Source organism: Salvelinus fontinalis, chromosome 25, assembly GCF_029448725.1.
Source record: "Salvelinus fontinalis isolate EN_2023a chromosome 25, ASM2944872v1, whole genome shotgun sequence".
NCBI classification, from domain to species: Eukaryota; Metazoa; Chordata; class Actinopteri; order Salmoniformes; family Salmonidae; genus Salvelinus; species Salvelinus fontinalis.
Genome location: NC_074689.1, coordinates 37,080,800 through 37,105,393, shown reverse-complemented (window position 1 = coordinate 37,105,393; position 24,594 = coordinate 37,080,800). Strand labels below are relative to the sequence as shown.

Genomic DNA, 24,594 nt, shown 5'->3' with positions numbered 1-24,594 from the left:
GATATAATATAACAGATTGTGCTCCATGATATAATATAACAGATTGTGTTCCATGATATAATATAACAGAGTGTGTTCCATGATATAATATAACAGAAAGTGTTCCATGATATAATATAACAGAAAGTGTTCCATGATATAATATAACAGAATGTGTTCCATGATATAATATAACAGAACGTGTTCCATGATATAATATAACAGAACGTGTTCCATGATATAATATAACAGAATGTGTTCCATGATATAATATAACAGAATGTGTTCCATGATATAATATAACAGAATGTGTTCCATGATATAATATAACAGAATGTGTTCCATGATATAATATAACAGAATGTGTTCCATGATATAATATAACAGAATGTGTTCCATGATATAATATAACAGAATGTGTTCCATGATATAATATAACAGATTGTGCTCCATGATATAATATAACAGATTGTGTTCCATGATATAATATAACAGAGTGTGTTCCATGATATAATATAACAGAATGTGTTCCATGATATAATATAACAGAACGTGTTCCATGATATAATATAACAGAACGTGTTCCATGATATAATATAACAGAACGTGTTCCATGATATAATATAACAGAACGTGTTCCATGATATAATATAACAGAACGTGTTCCATGATATAATATAACAGAATGTGTTCCATGATATAATATAACAGAATGTGTTCCATGATATAATATAACAGAATGTGTTCCATGATATAATATAACAGAATGTGTTCCATGATATAATATAACAGAATGTGTTCCATGATATAATATAACAGATTGTGCTCCATGATATAATATAACAGATTGTGTTCCATGATATAATATAACAGATTGTGTTCCATGATATAATATAACAGAGTGTGTTCCATGATATAATATAACAGAACGTGTTCCATGATATAATATAACAGAACGTGTTCCATGATATAATATAACAGAACGTGTTCCATGATATAATATAACAGAACGTGTTCCATGATATAATATAACAGAACGTGTTCCATGATATAATATAACAGAACGTGTTCCATGATATAATATAACAGAATGTGTTCCATGATATAATATAACAGAATGTGTTCCATGATATAATATAACAGAATGTGTTCCATGATATAATATAACAGAATGTGTTCCATGATATAATATAACAGAATGTGTTCCATGATATAATATAACAGAATGTGTTCCATGATATAATATAACAGAATGTGTTCCATGATATAATATAACAGAATGTGTTCCATGATATAATATAACAGAATGTGTTCCATGATATAATATAACAGAATGTGTTCCATGATATAATATAACAGAATGTGTTCCATGATATAATATAACAGAATGTGTTCCATGATATAATATAACAGAATGTGTTCCATGATATAATATAACAGAATGTGTTCCATGATATAATATAACAGAATGTGTTTCATGATATAATATAACAGAATGTGTTCCATGATATAATATAACAGAATGTGTTCCATGATATAATATAATGTGTTCCATGATATAATATAATAGAATGTGTTCCATGATCTAATATAACAGAATTTGTTCCATGATATAATATAACAGTGTGTTCCATGATATAATATAACAGAATGTGTTCCATGATATAATATAACAGAACGTGTTCCATGATATAATATAACAGAATGTGTTCCATGATATAATATAACAGAATGTGTTCCATGATATAATATAACAGAATGTGTTCCATGATATAATATAACAGAATGTGTTCCATGATATAATATAACAGAATGTGTTCCATGATATAATATAACAGAATGTGCTCCATGATATAATATAACAGAACGTGTTCCATGATATAATATAACAGAGTGTGTTCCATGATATAATATAACAGAACGTGTTCCATGATATAATATAACAGAACGTGTTCCATGATATAATATAACAGAACGTGTTCCATGATATAATATAACAGAATGTGTTCCATGATATAATATAACAGAATGTGTTCCATGATATAATATAACAGAACGTGTTCCATGATATAATATAACAGAATGTGTTCCATGATATAATATAACAGAATGTGTTCCATGATATAATATAACAGAATGTGTTCCATGATATAATATAACAGAATGTGTTCCATGATATAATATAACAGAATGTGTTCCATGATATAATATAACAGATTGTGCTCCATGATATAATATAACAGATTGTGTTCCATGATATAATATAACAGAGTGTGTTCCATGATATAATATAACAGAAAGTGTTCCATGATATAATATAACAGAACGTGTTCCATGATATAATATAACAGAACGTGTTCCATGATATAATATAACAGAATGTGTTCCATGGTATAATATAACAGAATTTGTTCCATGATATAATATAACAGAATGTGTTCCATGATATAATATAACAGAATGTGTTCCATGATAATATAACAGAATGTGTTCCATGATATAATATAACAGAATGTGTTCCATGATATAATATAACAGAATGTGTTCCATGATATAATATAACAGAATGTGTTCCATGATATAATATAACAGAATGTGTTCCATGATATAATATAACAGAATGTGTTCCATGATATAATATAACAGAATGTGTTCCATGATATAATATAACAGAATGTGTTCCATGATATAATATAACAGAATGTGTTCCATGATATAATATAACAGAATGTGTTCCATGATATAATATAACAGAATGTGTTCCATGATATAATATAACAGAATGTGTTCCATGATATAATATAACCAGTTGATATAACAGAATGTGTTCCATGATATAATATAACAGAATGTGTTCCATGATATAATATAACAGAGTGTGTTCCATGATGTAATATAACAGTGTGTGTTCCATGATATAATTTAACAGAGTGTGTTCCATGATATAATATAACAGATTGTGTTTCATAATATAATATAACAGAATGTGTTCCATGATATAATATAACAGAATGTGTTCCATGATATAATATAACAGAATGTGTTCCATGATATAATATAACAGAAGGTGTTCCATGATATAATATAACAGAACGTGTTCCATGATATAATATAACAGAATGTGTTCCATGATATAATATAACAGAATGTGTTCCATGATATAATATAACAGAATGTGTTCCATGATATAATATAACAGAATGTGTTACATGATATAATATAACAGAATGTGTTCCATGATATAATATAACAGAATGTGTTCCATGATATAATATAACAGAATGTGTTCCATGATATAATATAACAGAATGTGTTCCATGATATAATATAACAGAACGTGTTCCATGATATAATATAACAGAACGTGTTCCATGATATAATATAACAGAATGTGTTCCATGATATAATATAACAGAATGTGTTCCATGATATAATATAACAGAATGTGTTCCATGATATAATATAACAGAATGTGTTCCATGATATAATATAACAGAATGTGTTCCATGATATAATATAACAGAATGTGTTCCATGATATAATATAACCAGTTGATATAACAGAATGTGTTCCATAATATAATATAACAGATTGTGTTTCATAATATAATATAACAGAATGTGTTCCATGATATAAAATAACAGAATGTGTTCCATGATATAATATAACAGAATGTGTTCCATGATATAATATAACAGAATGTGTTCCATGATATAATATAACAGAATGTGTTCCATGATATAATATAACAGAACGTGTTCCATGATATAATATAACAGAATGTGTTCCATGATATAATATAAAGAATGTGTTCCATGATATAATATAACAGAATGTGTTACATGATATAATATAACAGAATGTGTTCCATGATATAATAACAGAATGTGTTCCATGCTATAATATAACAGAATGTGTTCCATGATATAATATAACCAGTTGACATAACAGATTTAAATGGCACTTGTTTTTGTATTGGCTGAATATACAAAACATTAAGAACACCAGCTCTTTCCATGACATAGACTGACCAGGTAAATCAGGTGAAATGGTCCACCACCCAAAGGACATCCAGCCAACTTAACACAACTATCGGAATCATTGGAGTCAACATGGGCCAACATCCCTGTGGAACGCCCCCATGTGCACCGACAAAACAGTAAGACACATCCCTAATATTGAGTTGCACCCCCTTTTGCCATCAGGACCAAATTCATTTGTCGGGGCATGGACTCTACAAGGTGTCAAAAGCGTTCCACAGGTTGGCTGGATGTACTTTGGGTGGTGGACCATTCATGATACACACGGGAAACTGTTGAGTGTGAAAAACACAGCAGAGTTGAATTTCTTGACACAAACCGGTGCTCCTGGCACCTACTACAATACTCTGTTCAAATGGGGCTCCCGAGTGGCGCAGCGGTCTAAGGCACTGCATCTTAGAGCTAGAGACGTCACTACAGACCCTGGTTTAATTCCAGGCTGTATCACAACCGGTCGTGATTGGGAGTCACATTAGGGCGGCGCACAATTGGCCCAGCGTCGTCCAGGCCGTCATTGTAAATAAGAACTTGTTCTTAACCCGACTTGCCTGGTTAAATACATTTTTAAAAATGCACTTAAATACCATCTGAATGGCACACATACACAATCTATGTCTCAAGACTTAAACATCCTTCTTTAACCCTGTCTCCTCATCTTCATATACACCGATTGAAGTGGATTTAACAAGTGACATCAATAAGGGATCATATCTTTCACCAGGATTCACCTGGTCAGTCTATGTCATGGAAAGGGCAGGTGTTCTTAATGTTTTTTACACTTAGTGTAAATATAGGTCTCTTTTTTTTTGTTTAGGCAAAAAGTTAAAATCAAAAACAACCAACGTTTGAAAGGCAAGATAGGCGACAGGTGTCCTACCTGAGTTCCAATTAGAGGAGAACCATGGGGTTGGCATTGAGCCATACCTTTAGTTAAATAAGAGGTCTCTCTGACCTGGGTTCTAGTACCCTGTCCAGGGAACATCCATCATGCTGACTCACGCTACAGAAACGGGGCCATTCTGTCTTGACCAAAGCTACTTACAGACAAGGGTTAGGTTTTTGAGTAGTCTACAGTAAAGTTACAAAGTCACAAGAGCCTAGGGCTGGGCGATATGGCCAAAATATTATATCACAGTATTTGTATTTATTTATTAAATTGGACGATATGACGGTATTTTTTGTTTTTAAATAATAGAAGTTGTACATTTGCTTTATGAGTAGTGAGTAGTGATCCCAGGGTGCTTTATGAGTAGTGAGTAGTGATCCCAGGGTGCTTTATGGAGTAGTGAGTAGTGATCCCAGGGTGCTTTATGAGTAGTGAGTAGTGATCCCAGGGTGCTTTATGAGTAGTGAGTAGTGATCCCAGGGTGCTGTATGAGTAGTGAGTAGTGATCCCAGGGTGCTATATGAGTAGTGAGTAGTGATCCCAGGGTGCTTTATGAGTAGTGAGTAGTGATCCCAGGGTGCTGTATGAGTAGTGAGTAGTGATCCCAGGGTGCTGTATGAGTAGTGAGTAGTGATCCCAGGGTGCTTTATGAGTAGTGAGTAGTGATCCCAGGGTGCTTTATGAGTAGTGAGTAGTGATCCCAGGGTGCTTTATGAGTAGTGAGTAGTGATCCTAGGGTGCTTTATGAGTAGTGAGTGATCCCAGGGTGCTTTATGAGTAGTGAGTAGTGATCCCAGGGTGTTTTATGAGTAGTGAGTAGTGATCCCAGGGTGCTTTATGAGTAGTGAGTAGTGATCCCAGGGTGCTGTATGAGTAGTGAGTAGTGATCCCAGGGTGCTGTATGAGTAGTGAGTAGTGATCCCAGGGTGCTTTATGAGTAGTGAGTAGTGATCCCAGGGTGCTTTATGAGTAGTGAGTAGTGATCCCAGGGTGCTTTATGAGTAGTGAGTAGTGAGTAGTGATCCTAGGGTGCTTTATGAGTAGTGAGGGATCCCAGGGTGCTTTATGAGTAGTGAGTAGTGAGTGATCCTAGGGTGCTTTATGAGTAGTGAGTAGTGATCCCAGGGTGGTTTATGAGTAGTGAGTAGTGATCCCAGGGTGCTTTATGAGTAGTGAGTAGTGATCCCAGGGTGCTTTATGAGTAGTGAGTAGTGATCCCAGGGTGCTTTATGAGTAGTGAGTAGTGATCCCAGGGTGCTTTATGAGTAGTGAGTAGTGATCCCAGGCTGCTTTATGAGTAGTGAGTAGTGATCCCAGGCTGCTTTATGGGTAGTGAGGGATCCCAGGGTGCTTTATGAGTAGTGAGTAGTGATCCCAGGGTGCTTTATGAGTAGTGAGTGTTCCCAGGGTGCTTTATGAGTAGTGAGTGATCCCAGGGTGCTTTATGAGTAGTGAGTAGTGATCCCAGGGTGCTTTATGAGTAGTGAGTAGTGATCCCAGGGTGCTTTATGGGTAGTGAGTAGTGATCCCAGGGTGCTTTATGAGTAGTGAGTAGTGATCCCAGGGTGCTTTATGAGTAGTGAGTAGTGATCCCAGGGTGCTTTATGAGTAGTGAGTAGTGATCCCAGGGTGGTTTATGAGTAGTGAGTAGTGATCCCAGGGTGATTTATGAGTAGTGAGGGATCCCAGGGTGCTTTATGAGTAGTGAGTAGTGATCCCAGGGTGCTTTATGAGTAGTGAGTAGTGATCCCAGGGTGCTTTATGAGTAGTGAGTGATCCCAGGGTGCTTTATGAGTAGTGAGTGATCCCAGGGTGCTTTATGAGTAGTGAGTGATCCCAGGGTGCTTTATGAGTAGTGAGTAGTGATCCCAGGGTGCTTTATGAGTAGTGAGTAGTGATCCCAGGGTGCTTTATGGGTAGTGAGTAGTGATCCCAGGGTGCTTTATGAGTAGTGAGTAGTGATCCCAGGGTGCTTTATGAGTAGTGAGTAGTGATCTCAGGGTGCTTTATGAGTAGTGAGTAGTGAGCAGTGATCCCGGGGTGCTTTATGAGTAGTGAGTAGTGAGTCGTGATCCCAGGCTGCTTTATGAGTAGTGAGTAGTGATCCCAGGGTGCTTTATGAGTAGTGAGTAGTGATCCCAGGCTGCTTTATGGGTAGTGAGGGATCCCAGGGTGCTTTATGAGTAGTGAGTAGTGATCCCAGGGTGTTTATGAGTAGTGAGTGATCCCAGGGTGCTTTATGAGTAGTGAGTGATCCCAGGGTGCTTTATGAGTAGTGAGTAGTGATCCCAGGGTGCTTTATGAGTAGTGAGTAGTGATCCCAGGGTGCTTTATGGGTAGTGAGTAGTGATCCCAGGGTGCTTTATGAGTAGTGAGTAGTGATCCCAGGGTGCTTTATGAGTAGTGAGTAGTGATCCCAGGGTGCTTTATGAGTAGTGAGTAGTGATCCCAGGGTGCTTTATGAGTAGTGAGTAGTGATCCCAGGGTGCTTTATGAGTAGTGAGTAGTGATCCCAGGCTGCTTTATGAGTAGTGAGTAGTGATCCCATTGTGCTTTATGAGTAGTGAGTAGTGATCCCAGGGTGCTTTATGAGTAGTGAGTAGTGATCCCAGGGTGCTTTATGAGTAGTGAGTAGTGAGCAGTGATCCCGGGGTGCTTTATGAATAGTGAGTAGTGATCCCGGGGTGCTATATGAGTAGTGAGTAGTGAGTCGTGATCCCAGGCTGCTTTATGAGTAGTGAGGGATCCCAGGGTGCTTTATGAGTAGTGAGTAGTGATCCCAGGGTGCTTTATGAGTAGTGAGTAGTGATCCCAGGGTGCTTTATGAGTAGTGATCCCAGGGTGCTTTATGAGTAGTGAGTAGTGATCCCAGGGTGCTTTATGAGTAGTGAGTAGTGATCCCAGGGTGCTTTATGAGTAGTGAGTGATCCCAGGGTTCTTTATGAGTAGTGAGTAGTGATCCCAGGGTACTTTATGAGTAGTGAGTAGTGATCCCAGGGTGCTTTATGAGTAGTGAGTAGTGATCCCGGGGTGCTTTATGAGTAGTGAGTGATCCCAGGGTACTTTGTGAGTAGTGAGTGATCCCAGGGTGCTTTATGAGTAGTGAGTAGTGATCCCAGGGTGCTTTATGAGTAGTGAGTAGTGATCCCAGGGTGATTTATGAGTAGTGAGTAGTGATCCCAGGGTGATTTATGAGTAGTGAGTAGTGATCCCAGGGTGCTTTATGAGTAGTGAGTAGTGATCCCAGGGTGCTTTATGAGTAGTGAGTAGTGATCCCAGGGTGCTTTATGTGTAGTGAGTATTGATACCAGGGTGCTTTTTGAGTTGTGAGTAGTGAGTGATCCTAGGGTGCTTTATGAGTAGTGAGTAGTGATCCCAGGGTGCTTTATGAGTAGTGAGTAGTGATCCCAGGGTGCTTTATGAGTAGTGAGTAGTGATCCCAGGGTGCTTTATGAGTAGTGAGTAGTGAGTGATCCTAGGGTGTTTTATGAGTAGTGAGTAGTGATCCCAGGGTGCTTTATGAGTAGTGAGTAGTGAGCAGTGATCCCGGGGTGCTTTATGAGTAGTGAGTAGTGAGTCGTGATCCCAGGGTGCTTTATGAGTAGTGAGTAGTGATCCCAGGGTGCTTTATGAGTAGTGAGTAGTGATCCCAGGGTGCTTTATGAGTAGTGAGTAGTGATACCAGGGTGCTTTATGAGTAGTGAGTAGTGATCCCAGGGTACTTTATGAGTAATGAGTGATCCCAGGGTGCTTCATGAGTAGTGAGTAGTGATCCCAGATTGCTTCATGAGTAGTGAGTAGTGATCCCAGGGTGTTTTATGAGTAGTGAGTAGTGATCCCAGGGTGCTTTATGTGTAGTGAGTAGTGATCCCAGGGTACTTTATGTGTAGTGAGTAGTGATCCCAGGGTGTTTTATGAGTAGTGAGTAGTGAGTGATCCTAGGGTGCTTTATGAGTAGTGAGTAGTGATCCCAGGGTACTTTATGAGTAGTGAGTAGTGATCCCAGGGTGCTTTATGAGTAGTGAGTAGTGATCCCAGGGTGCTTTATGTGTAGTGAGTATTGATACCAGGGTGCTTTTTGAGTTGTGAGTAGTGAGTGATCCTAGGGTGCTTTATGAGTAGTGAGTAGTGATCCCAGGGTGCTTTATGAGTAGTGAGTAGTGATCCCAGGGTGCTTTATGAGTAGTGAGTAGTGATCCCAGGGTGCTTTATGAGTAGTGAGTAGTGAGTGATCCTAGGGTGTTTTATGAGTAGTGAGTAGTGATCCCAGGGTGCTTTATGAGTAGTGAGTAGTGATCCCAGGGTGCTTTATGAGTAGTGAGTAGTGATCCCAGGGTGCTTTATGAGTAGTGAGTGATCCTAGGGTGCTTTATGAGTAGTGAGTAGTGATCCCAGGGTGCTTTATGAGTAGTGAGTAGTGATCCTAGGGTGCTGTATGAGTAGTGAGTAGTGATCCCATGGTGCTTTATGAGTAGTGAGTAGTGATCCTAGGGTGCTTTATGAGTAGTGAGTAGTGATCCCAGGGTGCTTTATGGGTAGTGAGTAGTGATCCCAGGGTACTTTATGAGTAGTGAGTAGTGATCCCAGGGTGCTTTATGAGTAGTGAGTAGTGATCCCAGGGTGCTTTATGAGTAGTGAGTAGTGATCCCAGGGTGCTTTATGAGTAGTGAGTAGTGATCCCAGGGTGCTTTATGAGTAGTGAGTAGTGATCCCAGGGTGCTTTATGAGTAGTGAGTAGTGATCCCAGGGTGCTTTATGAGTAGTGAGTGATCCCAGGGTGCTTTATGAGTAGTGAGTAGTGATCCCAGGGTGCTTTATGAGTAGTGAGAGATCCTAGGGTGCTTTATGAGTAGTGAGTAGTGATCCCAGGGTGATTTATGAGTAGTGAGAGATCCCAGGGTGATTTCTGAGTAGTGAGAGATCCTAGGGTGGCAACACATATATTCTAAGTTATTTCAATGAGTCTTTCTCCATTCTGATTGGTTTATACTGTTCAATTCAACCAAAACAAATTTCAGCACTTTTATCATGTCTGCATTTCCTGCACTCAGTTGCAGTGGTGGGAAAAGTACCCAGTTGTCAGACTTGAGTAAAAGTAAAGGTACCTTAATAGAAAATGACTCAAGTAAAACTGAAAGTCACCCAGTAAAATACTACTTGAGTAAAAGCATTTGGTTTTAAATATACTTAAGTATCAAAAGTAAATGTAATTTATAAAATGTACTTAAGTTTCAATAGTAAAAATATAAACAATTTCAAATTCCTTATATTAAGCTTATATTAAATTCCTTATATGGCACCATTTTCTAGGTTTTTAAAATGTATTTACGGATAGCCAGGGGCACACTCCAACACTCAGACATAATTTACAAACAAAGCATTTGTGTTTATTAAGTCCTCCAGATCAGAGGCAGTAGACCGGGGATGTTTTTCTTGATAAGTTGAAATGAAATTGACAATTTCCCTGTCCTGCTAAGCATTCAAAATGTAACGAGTACTTTTAGGTGTCAGTGAAAATGTATGGAGTAAGAACTACAGTATTTTCTTTAGGAATGTATTGAAGTAAAAGTAAAAAGTACTATAAAATAGTAAAGTAATGTACAGTCATGGCCAACATTTTTGAGAATGACACAAATATTAATTTTCACAAAGTCTGCTGCCTCAGTTTGTATGTTGGCAATTTGCATACACTCCAGAATGTTATGAAGAGGGATCAGATGAATTGCAATTAATTGCAAAGTCCCTCTTTGCCATGCAAATGAACTGAATCCCCAAAAAACATTTCCACTGCATTTCAGCCCTGCCACAAAAGGACCAGGTGACATCATGTCAGTGTTTCTCTCGTTAACACAGGTGTGAGTGTTGACGAGGACAAGGCTGGAGATCACTCTGTCATGCTGATTGAGTTCGAATAGCAGACTGGAAGCTTCAAAAGGAGGGTGGTGCTTGAAATCATTGTTCATCCTCTGTCAACCATGGTTACCTGCAAGGAAACAGGTGCCGTCATCATTGCTTTGCACAAAAAGGGCTTCACAGGCAAGGATATTGCTGCCAGTAAGATTGCACCTAAATCAACCATTTATCGGATCATCAAGAACTTCAAGGAGAGCGGTTTAATTATTGTGAAGGAGGCTTCAAGGCGCCCAAAAAAGTCCAGCAAGCGCCAGGACCGTCTCCTAAAGTTGATTCAGCTGCAGGATCGGGGCACCACCAGTACACAGCTTGCTCAGGAGTGGCAGCAGGCAGGTGTGAGTGCATCTGCTCGCACAATGAAGGCAAAGACTTTTGGAGGATGACCTGGTGTCAAGAAGGGCAGCGAAGAAGCCACTTCTCTCCAAGAAAAACATCAGGTACAGACTGATATTCTGCAAAAGGTACAAGGATTGGATTGCTGAGGACTGGGGTAAAGTCATTTTCTCTGATGAATCCCCTTTCCGATTGTTTGGGGCATCCGGAAAAAAGCTTGTCCGGAGAAGACAAAGTGAGCGCTACCATCAGTCCTGTGTCATGCCAACAGTAAAGCATCCTGATACCATTCATGTGTGGGGTTGCTTCTCAGCCAAGGAAGTGGGCTCACTCACAATCTTGCCTAAGAACACAATAAAGAATAGTACCAACACATCCTCCGAGAGCAACTTCTCCCAACCATCCAGGAACAGTTTGGTGATGAACAATACCTTTTCCAGCATGATGGAGCACCTTGCCAAAAGTGATAACTAAGTGGCTCGTGGAACAAAACATTGATATGTTGGGTCCATGGCTAGGAAACTCCCCAGACCTTAATCCCATTGAGAACTTGTGGTCAATCCTCAAGAGGTGGGTGGACAAACAAAAACCCACAAATTCTGACAAACTCCAAGCATTGATTATGCAAGAATGGCCTGCCATCAGTCAGGATGTGGCCCAGAAGTTAATTGACAGCATGCCAGGGCAGATTGCAGAGGTCTTGGAAAAAGAAGGGTCAACACTGCAAATATTGACTCTTTGCATCAACTTCATGTAATTGTCAATAAAAGCCTTTTGACACCTATGAAATGCTTGTAATTAAAATTCAGTATTCCATAGTAACATCTGACAAAAATATCTAAAGACACTGAAGCAGCAAACTTTGTGGAAATTAATATTTGTGTCATTCTCAAAACTTTTGGCCACGACTGTACAGATAACAAAAAAAACTACTTAGGTAGTACTTGAAAGTATTTTTTACTTAAGTACTTTACTCCACTGCTCAATTGAGGTAATTTCCACACAGCCACGTAGAGCTGCACGATATGGTCAAATAATCGAGTATTTTTAACCAAATGTTGCAATTGCGATTTGACTTGCGAATTAGAGCAAAACTGTTGGAATCATGGAAATAGAATGACTATTCTAATTCTATAGTTAGAATATAATAGTGGGCACTTTGAATACAGTGTTGTTTGAGATGACAATTAATTAAAATGCCAGGGAGGAGTTATTGTGATAGGGTAGGAACTAAAGTGTTGATAAGTGTTTCCTAGGGGACCCTATAAGCTTTGGCTAAATTGAATAGCTACTTCATGTAGGTAACATATTCTTTCTTTGCATATTCTTATTTTATTTAGAAGATACTGTTGCACAAACAACATGTTGATTTAGGTCTACACCATCACTGGTATTATCAGGCTGTATTAGCTAGCTACGTTTGCTCTGACTCAGTACATTTATTAGCTAGCTAGCTATTAGCATTAGCTGCTAACAATTAGCATCTCAAAAGATGTAGGGTAACATGCCAATAAAAGACAAACTAGCTGTTTGCTGATGTATGAAACACAAACTAATAGTGTAATTATAGAACGCTAGTGGATTTATATTACGAAGCAAAGTGAAAACAGCATTGTTGTCATCAACATTGTTGCATGTGCTGCTTTGACCGTGCAGACTGAACGCGCGAGTGTCTCGTGGTCGAGGAACATCAAATGCGCACCTTGAGTGACAGGGGGCGTGGCTAGGTCTGTGTGGAAAGTAGTACGGAGAGAAAGAGCCGGATAGAGATGACTCAAGTAGCGAAGTAAACTATACAAATTGACATTACACACGGCGTATCCCATTTAACAAACCCAAACATTCAAATACCAGTATAGAAGGTAGAGTAAAAATCCAAACCGGTCCCTGCATCAATCCCGGTATATCGTTAAATACGGTATACCGCTCCAGCCCTACAATAGCCTACTGTAAAGCTACAGTAAGACTAAGGTAGTTGGTATGGTACAGTGGTAGTAAAGAAGTGTGTACCTGGGACCCAGTAGGTCAGAGGAACATTCTTTGCGTTTCCGTGACTCGGCCCTGGCAGCAGGGTCCGAGAGGTTATCATCGCCGCCACTCATCCTCACTGCATATCAGCGTCTGTGGAGACAACACACACAGAGAGAACAGTTATATAGACAACAATCATCCACCTACCAAGAGTGGTTAGAGAAACACACTAATGTACCAGCAGCTGTCAGAGAAAGACCACACTAATGTACCAACAGCTGTCAGAGAAAGGCCACACTAATGTACCAGCAGCTGTCAGAGAAAGACCACACTAATGTACCAGCAGCTGTCAGAGAAAGACCACACTAATGTACCAGCAGCTATCAGAGAAAGACCACACTAATGTACCAGCAGCTGTCAGAGAAAGACCACACTAATGTACCAGCAGCTGTCAGAGAAAGACCACACTAATGTACCAACAGCTGTCAGAGAAAGACCACACTAATGTACCAGAATCTGTCAGAGAAAGACCACACTAATGTACCAGCAGCTGTCAGAGAAAGACCACACTAATGTACCAGCAGCTGTCAGAGAAACACACTAATGTACCAACAGCTGTCAGAGCAAGACCACACTAATGTACCAGCAGCTGTCAGAGAAAGACCACACTAATGTACCAACAGCTGTCAGAGAAAGACCAAACTAATGTACCAGCAGCTGTTAGAGAAACACACTAATGTACCAGCAGCTGTCAGAGAAAGACCACACTAATGTACCAGCAGCTGTCAGAGAAAGACCACACTAATGTACCAACAGCTGTCAGAGAAAGACCACACTAATGTACCAGCAGCTGTCAGAGAAAGACCACACTAATGTACCAGCAGCTGTCAGAGAAAGACCACACTAATGTACCAGCAGCTATCAGAGAAAGACCACACTAATGTACCAGCAGCTGTCAGAGAAAGACCACACTAATGTACCAGCAGCTGTCAGAGAAAGACCACACTAATGTACCAACAGCTGTCAGAGAAAGACCACACTAATGTACCAGAATCTGTCAGAGAAAGACCACACTAATGTACCAGCAGCTGTCAGAGAAAGACCACACTAATGTACCAGCAGCTGTCAGAGAAACACACTAATGTACCAACAGCTGTCAGAGCAAGACCACACTAATGTACCAGCAGCTGTCAGAGAAAGACCACACTAATGTACCAACAGCTGTCAGAGAAAGACCAAACTAATGTACCAGCAGCTGTTAGAGAAACACACTAATGTACCAGCAGCTGTCAGAGAAAGACCACACTAATGTACCAGCAGCTGTCAGAGAAAGACCACACTAATGTACCAACAGCTGTCAGAGAAAGACCACACTAATGTACCAACAGCTGTCAGAGAAAGACCACACTAATGTACAAGCAGCTGTCGGGGAAAGACCACACTAATGTACCAGCAGCTGTCAGAGAAAGACCACACTAATGTACCAACAGCTGTCAGAGAAAGACCACACTAATGTACTAGCAGCTGTCAGAGAAAGACCACACTAATGTACCAACAGCTGTCAGAGAAAGACCACACTAATGTACCAACAGCTGTCAGAGAAACACCACACTAATGTACCAACAGCTGTCAGAGAAAGACCACACTAATGTACCAGCAGCTGTCAGAGAAAGACCACACTAATGTACCAACAGCTGTCAGAGAAACACACTAATGTACCAACAGCTGTCAGAGAAACACACTAATGTACCAGCAGCTGTCAGAGAAAGACCACACTAATGTACCAACAGCTGTCAGAGAAAGACCACACTAATGTACCAACAGCTGTCAGAGAAACACACTAATGTACCAGCAGCTGTCAGAGAAACACACTAATGTACCAACAGCTGTCAGAGAAACACACTAATGTACCAACAGCTGTCAGAGAAAGACCACACTAATGTACCAGCAGCTGTCAGAGAAAGACCACACTAATGTACCAGCAGCTGTCAGAGAAAGACCACACTAATGTACCAGCAGCTGTCAGAGAAAGACCACACTAATGTACCAGCAGCTGTCGGGGAAAGACCACACTAATGTACCAGCAGCTATCAGAGAAAGACCACACTAATGTACCAACAGCTGTCAGAGAAAGACCACACTAATGTACCAACAGCTGTCAGAGAAAGACCACACTAATGTACCAGCAGCTGTCAGAGAAAGACCACACTAATGTACCAGCAGCTGTCAGAGAAAGACCACACTCATGTACCAGCAGCTGTCAGAGAAAGACCACACTCATGTACCAGCAGCTGTCAGAGAAAGACCACACTAATGTACCAGCAGCTATCAGAGAAAGACCACACTAATGTACCAACAGCTGTCAGAGAAAGACCACACTAATGTACCAGCAGCTGTCAGAGAAAGACCACACTAATGTACCAGCAGCTGTCAGAGAAAGACCACACTAATGTACCAACAGCTGTCAGAGAAAGACCACACTAATGTACCAGCAGCTGTCAGAGAAAGACCACCCTAATGTACCAGCAGCTGTCAGAGAAAGACCACACTAATGCATAAAATGGTACTTAACCCAAAATGACACTCTTCCCCAAATCCCATCTCCAAGTGAACTAGGGTGGCTCATTCAGATGTTGGGCTGTCTGCCCTATTCCGGGGTGCACACACTAGAGGTCGACCAATTAATTAGGGCGATTTCAACTTTTCATAACAATCGGCATTTTTGGACACCGATTATGGCCGATTACATTGCACTCCATGAGGAGACTGCGTGGCAGGCTGACTACCTGTTACGCGAGTGCAGCAAGGAGCCATGGTAAGTTGCTAGCTAGCATTAAACTTCTCTTATAAAAAAACTATCAATCTTAACATAATCACTAGTTAACTACACATGGTTGATGATATTACTAGTTTATCTAGCTTGTCCTGCGTTGCATATAATTGATGCAGTGCCTGTTAATTTATCATTGAATCACAGCCTACTTCGCCAAACGGGTGATGATTTAACAAGCGCATTCGCGAAGAAAGGACTGTTGTTGCACCAATGTACCTAACCATAAACATCAATGCCTTTCTTAAAATGAATACACAAGTAAAAATGTATAAACCTGCATATTTAGTTCATATTGCCTGCTAACATGAATTTCTTTTAATTAGGTAAATTGTGTCACTTCTCTTGCGTTCTGTGTAAGCAGAGTCAGGGTATATGCAGCAGTTTGGGCCGCCTGGCTCGTTGTGAACTGTGTGAAGACCATTTCTTCCTAACAAAGACCGTAATTAATTCGCTAGAATTTTACATAATTATGACATAACATTGAAGGTTGTACAATGTAACAGCAATATTTAGAATTAGGGATGCCACCCGTTCGATAAAATACGGAACGGTTTCGTATTTCACTGAAAGAATAAACGTTTTGTTTTGTCGAAATTACGGATTTGACCATATTAATGACCTAAGGCTCGTATTTCTGTGTGTTTACTATATTATAATTAAGTCTATGATTTGATATTTGATAGAGCAGTCTGACTAAGCGGTAGTAGGCAGCAGCAGGCTCGTAAACATTCATTCAAACAGCACTAAAGCATTGCACTGTTTATGACTTCAAGCCTATCAACTCCCGAGATTAGGCTGGCAATACTATAGTGCCTATAAGAACATCCAATAGTCAAAGTCAAATGGTATAGAGAGAAATAGTCCTATAATAACTACAACCTAAAACTTCTTCTGTATCAGCTTTTTTTGGTCCTCCAATAATCGGGATTTAAAAATCATAAATCGGTCGACCTCTAGCACACACACACTTGCACTACGTGCATGCACGCCCGCAGGAACACACACACACACACACACACACATGCACGCCCCGCAGGAACACACACACACGTGCCCCTATGCTGGTGGAATTGGTTGATCCGATACAAGAGGAACGAGCGAAAGTGGAGCGGAGGTTCAATTGTTTCCTTCTGATGGTGCTCTTCTCCCCAGAGAGACTGAAACGAGAGCACAGAAAGACAGAGGGAGAAAGATAAGCTTTCACTATGTACAGACTCAGTGAGCATAGCCTTGCTATTGAGAAAGGCCGCCGTAGGCAGACCTGGCTCTCAAGAGAAGACAGGCTATGTGCTCACTGCCCACAAAATGAGGTGGAAACTGAGCTGCACTTCCTAACCTCCTGCCAAATGTATGAACATATTAGAGACCCATATTTCCCTCAGATTGCACAGATGCACAAAGCATTCAAAAACAAATCCAATTTTGATAAACTCCCATATCTATTGGGTGAAATTCCACAGTGTGCCATTACAGCAGCAAGATTTGTGACCTGTTGCCACAAGAAAAGGGCAACTAGTGAAGAACAAACACCATTGTAAATACAACCCATATTTATGCTTATATTTTTTGCCTTTTGTACTTTAACCATTTCCACATATGACATTTTAAATGTCTTTATTCTGTTGGAACTATTGTGAGTGTAATGTTTTAATGTTTAATTTGTATTGTTTATTTCACTTTCGTTTATTATCTAGTTAGGCAATATTAACATATGTTTCCCATGCCAATAAATCCCTTGAATTGAGAGCGAGAGAGAGAATGAAAGAATGCGAGAGAGAGAAGGAAAGAAAGAGGGAAAGAGAGAGAGGAAGAGACGGAGAGAGAGAGACGGAGAGAGAGAGAGACGGAGAGAGAGAGACGGAGAGAGAGAGACGGAGAGAGAGAGACAGAGAGAGAGAGAGACGGAGAGAGAGAGAGACGGAGAGAGAAAGATGGAGAGAGAGAGCGAGAGAGACGGCGAGAGAGAGACGGAGAGAGAGAGAGAGAGAGACGGAGAGACGGAGAGAGAGAGACAGAGAGAGAGAGAGAGCGAGAGAGACAGAGAAGGAGAGAGAGAGACGGCGAGAGAGAGACGGAGAGAGAGACGGAGAGACGGAGAGAGAGACGTAGAGAGAGACATAGAGAGAGAGAGAGAGAGAGACAGAGACAGAGAGAGAGAGACAGAGACGGAGAGAGAGAGAGAGACGGAGAGACGGAGAGAGAGAGACGGGGAGAGAGAGACGGAGAGAGAGAGACATCAAATTTTACAACCATCTAAAAACAAGTGACCCTAAAACATTCCATCACACAGCTCTACAATGTCAAGAGATGAAACCAGAGAAGAGTCCCCTCAGCCAACTGGTTCTGAGTCTCAGTTCACCAACCCAAACCAACCCCATAGAGCCTCGGGACAGCCCTCAGAAAATCTGGCCCAACCAAATCATCACAAAACAAAAATAAAAATATATAACCTATTGGAAAGACACCACAAAAAATCTAAGTAAACTTCAATGCTATTTGGCTCTAAACAGACAGTACATGGTGGCAGACTATCTGACCACTGTGACTGATAGAAAACTGAGGAAAACATTGACTAGGTACAGACTCAGTGAGCACCGTCTGGCTATAGAGACCGGCCGTCACAGACAAACCTGGCTGCCCAGAGAGGACAGGCTGTGCTCACTCTGCTCCAGGGGAGAGGTAGAGACAGAGGTGCATTTCCTACTACACTGTGTGACGGTCTACTGATCCATACTCTATACTCTATCCTCTATACCTCAGACAATCTCCTCAACAAGCCACAATCTGTCTGTAACATTGTACCCTCAACAAGTCACAATCTGTCTGTAACATTGTCCCCTCAACAAGTCACAATCTGTCAACTATGTCATGTCTCTCCTGTTCTATTAGACCCACCACTATGTCATGTCTCTCCTGTTCTATTAGACCCTCCACTATGTCATGTCTATCCTGTTCTATAGGACCCACCACTATGTCATGTCTCTCCTGTTCTATTAGACCCACCACTATGTCATGTCTCTCCTGTTCTATTAGACCCACCACTATGTTATTTCTCTCCTGTTCTATTAGACCCACCACTATGTCATTTCTCTCCTGTTCTATTAGACCCACCACTATGTCATTTCTCTCCTGTTCTATTAGACCCACCACTATGTTATTTCTCTCCTGTTCTATTAGACCCACCACTATGTCATTTCTCTCCTGTTCTATTAGACCCACCACTATGTCATGTCTCTCCTGTTCTATAGGACCCACCACTATGTCATTTCTCTCCTGTTCTATTGGTTATCAAATCGCTTTCTTTCATTGTCCAGAAGCCAAAGGCACAATCCTGGTTATATTATCAACCCCTCCTGGTCATATTATCAACCCATCCTGGTCATATTATCAACCCATCCTGGTCATATTAACAACCCATCCTGGTCATATTAACAACCCATCCTGGTCATATTATCAACCCATCCTGGTCATATTATCAACCCATCCTGGTCATATTATCAACCCATCCTGGTCATATTATCAACCCATCCTGGTCATATTATCAACCCATCCTGGTCGTATTATCAACCCATCCTGGTCGTATTATCAACCCATCCTGGTTATATTAACAACCCATCCTGGTCATATTATCAACCCATCCTGGTCATATTATCAACCCATCCTGGTCATATTATCAACCCATCCTGGTCGTATTATCAACCCATCCTGGTCGTATTATCAACCCATCCTGGTCATATTATCAACCCATCCTGGTCATATTATCAACCCATCCTGGTCGTATTATCAACCCATCCTGGTCGTATTATCAACCCATCCTGGTCATATTAACAACCCATCCTGGTCATATTAACAACCCATCCTGGTCGTATTATCAACCCATCCTGGTCGTATTATCAACCCATCCTGGTCATATTAACATCCTGGTTATATTAACAACCCATCCTGGTCGTATTATCAACCCATCCTGGTCATATTAACAACCCATCCTGGTCATATTATCAACCCATCCTGGTCATATTAACAACCCATCCTGGTCATATTAACAACCCATCCTGGTTATATTAACAACCCATCCTGGTTATATTAACAACCCATCCTGGTCATATTATCAACCCATCCTGGTCATATTATCAACCCATCCTGGTCATATTATCAACCCATCCTGGTCATATTATCAACCCATCCTGGTCATATTAACAACCCATCCTGGTCATATTAACAACCCATCCTGGTCGTATTATCAACCCATCCTGGTCGTATTATCAACCCATCCTGGTCATATTAACAACCCATCCTGGTCATATTAACAACCCATCCTGGTCATATTAACAACCCATCCTGGTCGTATTATCAACCCATCCTGGTCCTATTAACAACCCATCCTGGTCCTATTAACAAACCATCCTGGTCATATTAACAACCCATCCTGGTCGTATTATCAACCCATCCTGGTTGTTGCGTCTTTAGATTCCCCCTCTTTCTAATTTTCTAACAGAGATTTCCATCTCTGTCAAATATAGAACCACTATCAGGTGTGCTGTTCAGGACGGTGTCTTCCCCAGGTGTGCTGTTCAGAATGGTGTCTTCCCCAGGTGTGCTGTTCAGAAAGGTGTCTTCCCCAGGTGTGCTGTTCAGAATGGTGTCTTCCCCAGGTGTGCTGTTCAGAACGGTGTCTTCCCCAGGTGTGCTGTTCAGAATGGTGTCTTCCCCAGGTGTGCTGTTCAGAATGGTGTCTTCCCCAGGTGTGCTGTTCAGAATGGTGTCTTCCCCAGGTGTGCTGTTCAGAATGGTGTCTTCCCCAGGTGTGCTGTTCAGAATGGTGTCTTCCCCAGGTGTGCTGTTCAGAATGGTGTCTTCCCCAGGTGTGCTGTTCAGAATGGTGTCTTCCCCAGGTGTGCTGTTCAGAACAGTGTCTTCCCCAGGTGTGCTGTTCAGAATGGTGTCTTCCCCAGGTGTGCTGTTCAGAATGGTGTCTTCCCCAGGTGTGCTGTTCAGGACGGTGTCTTCCCCAGGTGTGCTGTTCAGAATGGTGTCTTCCCCAGGTGTGCTGTTCAGAACGGTGTCTTCCCCAGGTGTGCTGTTCAGAATGGTGTCTTCCCCAGGTGTGCTGTTCAGAATGGTGTCTTCCCACGAATTGCATTTTGACAAATGTTTGAAAATGACGTTTTACTGGGCTGCTTCACTAAAGGAGTTGTATGTTCTGTTAATAACCATTACCGTGATCTACATGTGATTTCTGTCATTCTGAGCACCGTGGTTTCATGCCCTAACGGGTTACAATGCATATGTGTCCATTCGATTTCTGAAATTGCCGTTAAATTTTAAATCTTCCCAATCACGTTGTCCGGGTTCCATATTTTCCTAACGGAAAACCCTGAAGCGCCCACACACCCACACACCCACACACCCACACACCCACACACCCACACACCCACACACCCACACAAACACCAGACCCGACCTTAATGACAGACGATCAATTATTGAGAGCTGATGAATGTTTAATAACCAGCCGCCACCATGATGTGTTGTATAATGGATACGCTATATGAACACTGACTAGGAGGTTACTGCTGCATGCTGGGAGAGCACTCTGATATCTCTCCTCTCCTACAGGGGGGACAACAGCTAGAGAAAGCTACAGGAGGAACAAGATGGCAGCAGTCACGGCCAGACAGGTAGTTTGTTACACTGTTAACCAGGGTCACGACCAGACAGGTAGTGTGTTACACTGTTAACCAGGGTCACGACCAGACAGGTAGTGTGTTACACTGTTAACCAGGGTCACGACCAGACAGGTAGTGTGTTACACTGTTAACCAGGGTCACGACCAGACAGGTAGTGTGTTACACTCTGAGCCACTAATAACCAGGGTCACGACCAGACAGGTAGTGTGTTACACTGTTAACCAGGGTCACGACCAGACAGGTAGTGTGTTACACTCTGAGCCACTGTTAACCAGGGTCACGGCCAGACAGGTAGTTTGTTACACTGTTAACCAGGGTCACGACCAGACAGGTAGTGTGTTACACTGTTAACCAGGGTCACGACCAGACAGGTAGTGTGTTACACTGTTAACCAGGGTCACGACCAGACAGGTAGTGTGTTACACTCTGAGCCACTAATAACCAGGGTCACGACCAGACAGGTAGTGTGTTACACTGTTAACCAGGGTCACGACCAGACAGGTAGTGTGTTACACTGTTAACCAGGGTCACGACCAGACAGGTAGTGTGTTACACTCTGAGCCACTGTTAACCAGGGTCACGACAAGACAGGTAGTGTGTTACACTGTTAACCAGGGTCACGACCAGACAGGTAGTGTGTTACACTGTTAACCAGGGTCACGACCAGACAGGTAGTGTGTTACACTGTTAACCAGGGTCACGACCAGACAGGTAGTGTGTTACACTGTTAACCAGGGTCACGGCCAGACAGGTAGTGTGTTACACTGTTAACCAGGGTCACGGTCAGACAGGTAGTGTGTTACACTGTTAACCAGGGTCACGGTCAGACAGGTAGTGTGATACACTGTTAACCAGGGTCACGACCAGACAGGTAGTGTGTTACACTGTTAACCAGGGTCACGACCAGACAGGTAGTGTGTTACACTCTGAGCCACTGTTAACCAGGGTCACGACCAGACAGGTAGTGTGATACACTGTTAACCAGGGTCACGACCAGACAGGTAGTGTGTTACACTGTTAACCAGGGTCACGACCAGACAGGTAGTGTGTTACACTGTTAACCAGGGTCACGACCAGACAGGTAGTGTTTTACACTGTTAACCAGGGTCACGACCAGACAGGTACTGTGTTACACTGTTAACCAGGGTCACGGCCAGACAGGTAGTGTGTTAAACTGTTAACCAGGGTCACGGCCAGACAGGTAGTGTGTTAAACTGTTAACCAGGGTCACGGTCAGACAGGTAGTGTGTTACACTGTTAACCAGGGTCACGGTCAGACAGGTAGTGTGTTACACTGTTAACCAGGGTCACGGCCAGACAGGTAGTGTGTTAAACTGTTAACCAGGGTCACGGTCAGACAGGTAGTGTGTTACACTGTTAACCAGGGTCACGACCAGACAGGTAGTGTGTTACACTGTTAACCAGGGTCACGGTCAGACAGGTAGTGTGTTACACTGTTAACCAGGGTCACGACCAGACAGGTAGTGTGTTACACTGTTAACCAGGGTCACGGCCAGACAGGTAGTGACTGAACATAAGACTGAACGGCACAGTACAGCAGTACTACAGAATGGCTCAGCTAGCGTTAGCCTAGCCAAGCGCCAGCCAGCTCATGTCAATGGGACGAGTTAGCCGTAGCGCTAGCTAGGTCGCGCCAAGCTCCCTGCTGGATTGCAGTGGCCTACTTAAAGCCTAATGGATAGAGATACAGAGAGTGAGAAAGTGATAGAGACTTTGCTGATAGCTACTTTCAGGAGAAGTGTACTTAGTATGTCTGTGGTTTTGTCACCTAGCTATTTGAAGATGAACGCACTACGTCGCTCTGGATAAGAGCATCTGCTAAATGACAAAATGTAAATGTAGGTGAGAGAGAAAGACATATATATATATAGTGAGAGAAAAATAGAGAGAGAGAAACATATATATATATATATATTAGAGAGAGAGAGAGAGAGAGAGAGAGAGAGAGAGAGCAATAGGGTCTCTACATGTCCTGGTGCTGCTCTCAGGGTCTCTACACGTCCTGGTGCTGCTCTCAGGGTCTCTACATGTCCTGGTGCTGCTCTCAGGGTCTCTACATGTCCTGGTGCTGCTCTCAGGGTCTCTACACGTCCTGGTGCTGCTCTCAGGGTCTCTACACGTCCTGGTGCTGCTCTCGGGGTCTCTACACGTCCTGGTGCTGCTCTCGGGGTCTCTACATGTCCTGGTGCTGCTCTCGGGGTCTCTACATGTCCTGGTGCTGCTCTCGGGGTCTCTACACGTCCTGGTGCTGCTCTCAGGGTCTCTACACGTCCTGGTGCTGCTCTCGGGGTCTCTACATGTCCTGGTGCTGCTCTCGGGGTCTCTACATGTCCTGGTGCTGCTCTCGGGGTCTCTACATGTCCTGGTGCTGCTCTCGGGGTCTCTACATGTCCTGGTGCTGCTCTAGGGGTCTCTACATGTCCTGGTGCTGCTCTAGGGGTCTCTACATGTCCTGGTGCTGCTCTCGGGGTCTCTACATGTCCTGGTGCTGCTCTCGGGGTCTCTACATGTCCTGGTGCTGCTCTCGGGGTCTCTACATGTCCTGGTGCTGCTCTCGGTGTCTCTACATGTCCTGGTGCTGCTCTCGGGGTCTCTACATGTCCTGGTGCTGCTCTCGGGGTCTCTACATGTCCTGGTGCTGCTCTCAGGGTCTCTACATGTCCTGGTGCTGCTCTCGGGGTCTCTACATGTCCTGGTGCTGCTCTCGGGGTCTCTACATGTCCTGGTGCTGCTCTCAGGGTCTCTACATGTCCTGGTGCTGCTCTCAGGGTCTCTACATGTCCTGGTGCTGCTCTCAGGGTCTCTACATGTCCTGGTGCTGCTCTCAGGGTCTCTACATGTCCTGGTGCTGCTCTCAGGGTCTCTACATGTCCTGGTGCTGCTCTAAGGGTCTCTACATGTCCTGGTGCTGCTCTCAGGGTCTCTACATGT

General features: G+C 42.2%; 1 protein-coding gene across 1 annotated transcript in view; it reads right to left on the bottom strand.

Moving 5' to 3' along the window:
- Positions 1-24,594, bottom strand: part of LOC129823252 (nuclear receptor coactivator 2-like) — a gene marked incomplete in the record, with an annotated part of 177,467 nt that overhangs the window by 136,945 nt on the left and 15,928 nt on the right. The window contains 1 exon segment of the mRNA XM_055882158.1: positions 13,162-13,272. Within this exon segment, the coding sequence (XP_055738133.1) occupies positions 13,162-13,253 (92 nt within the window).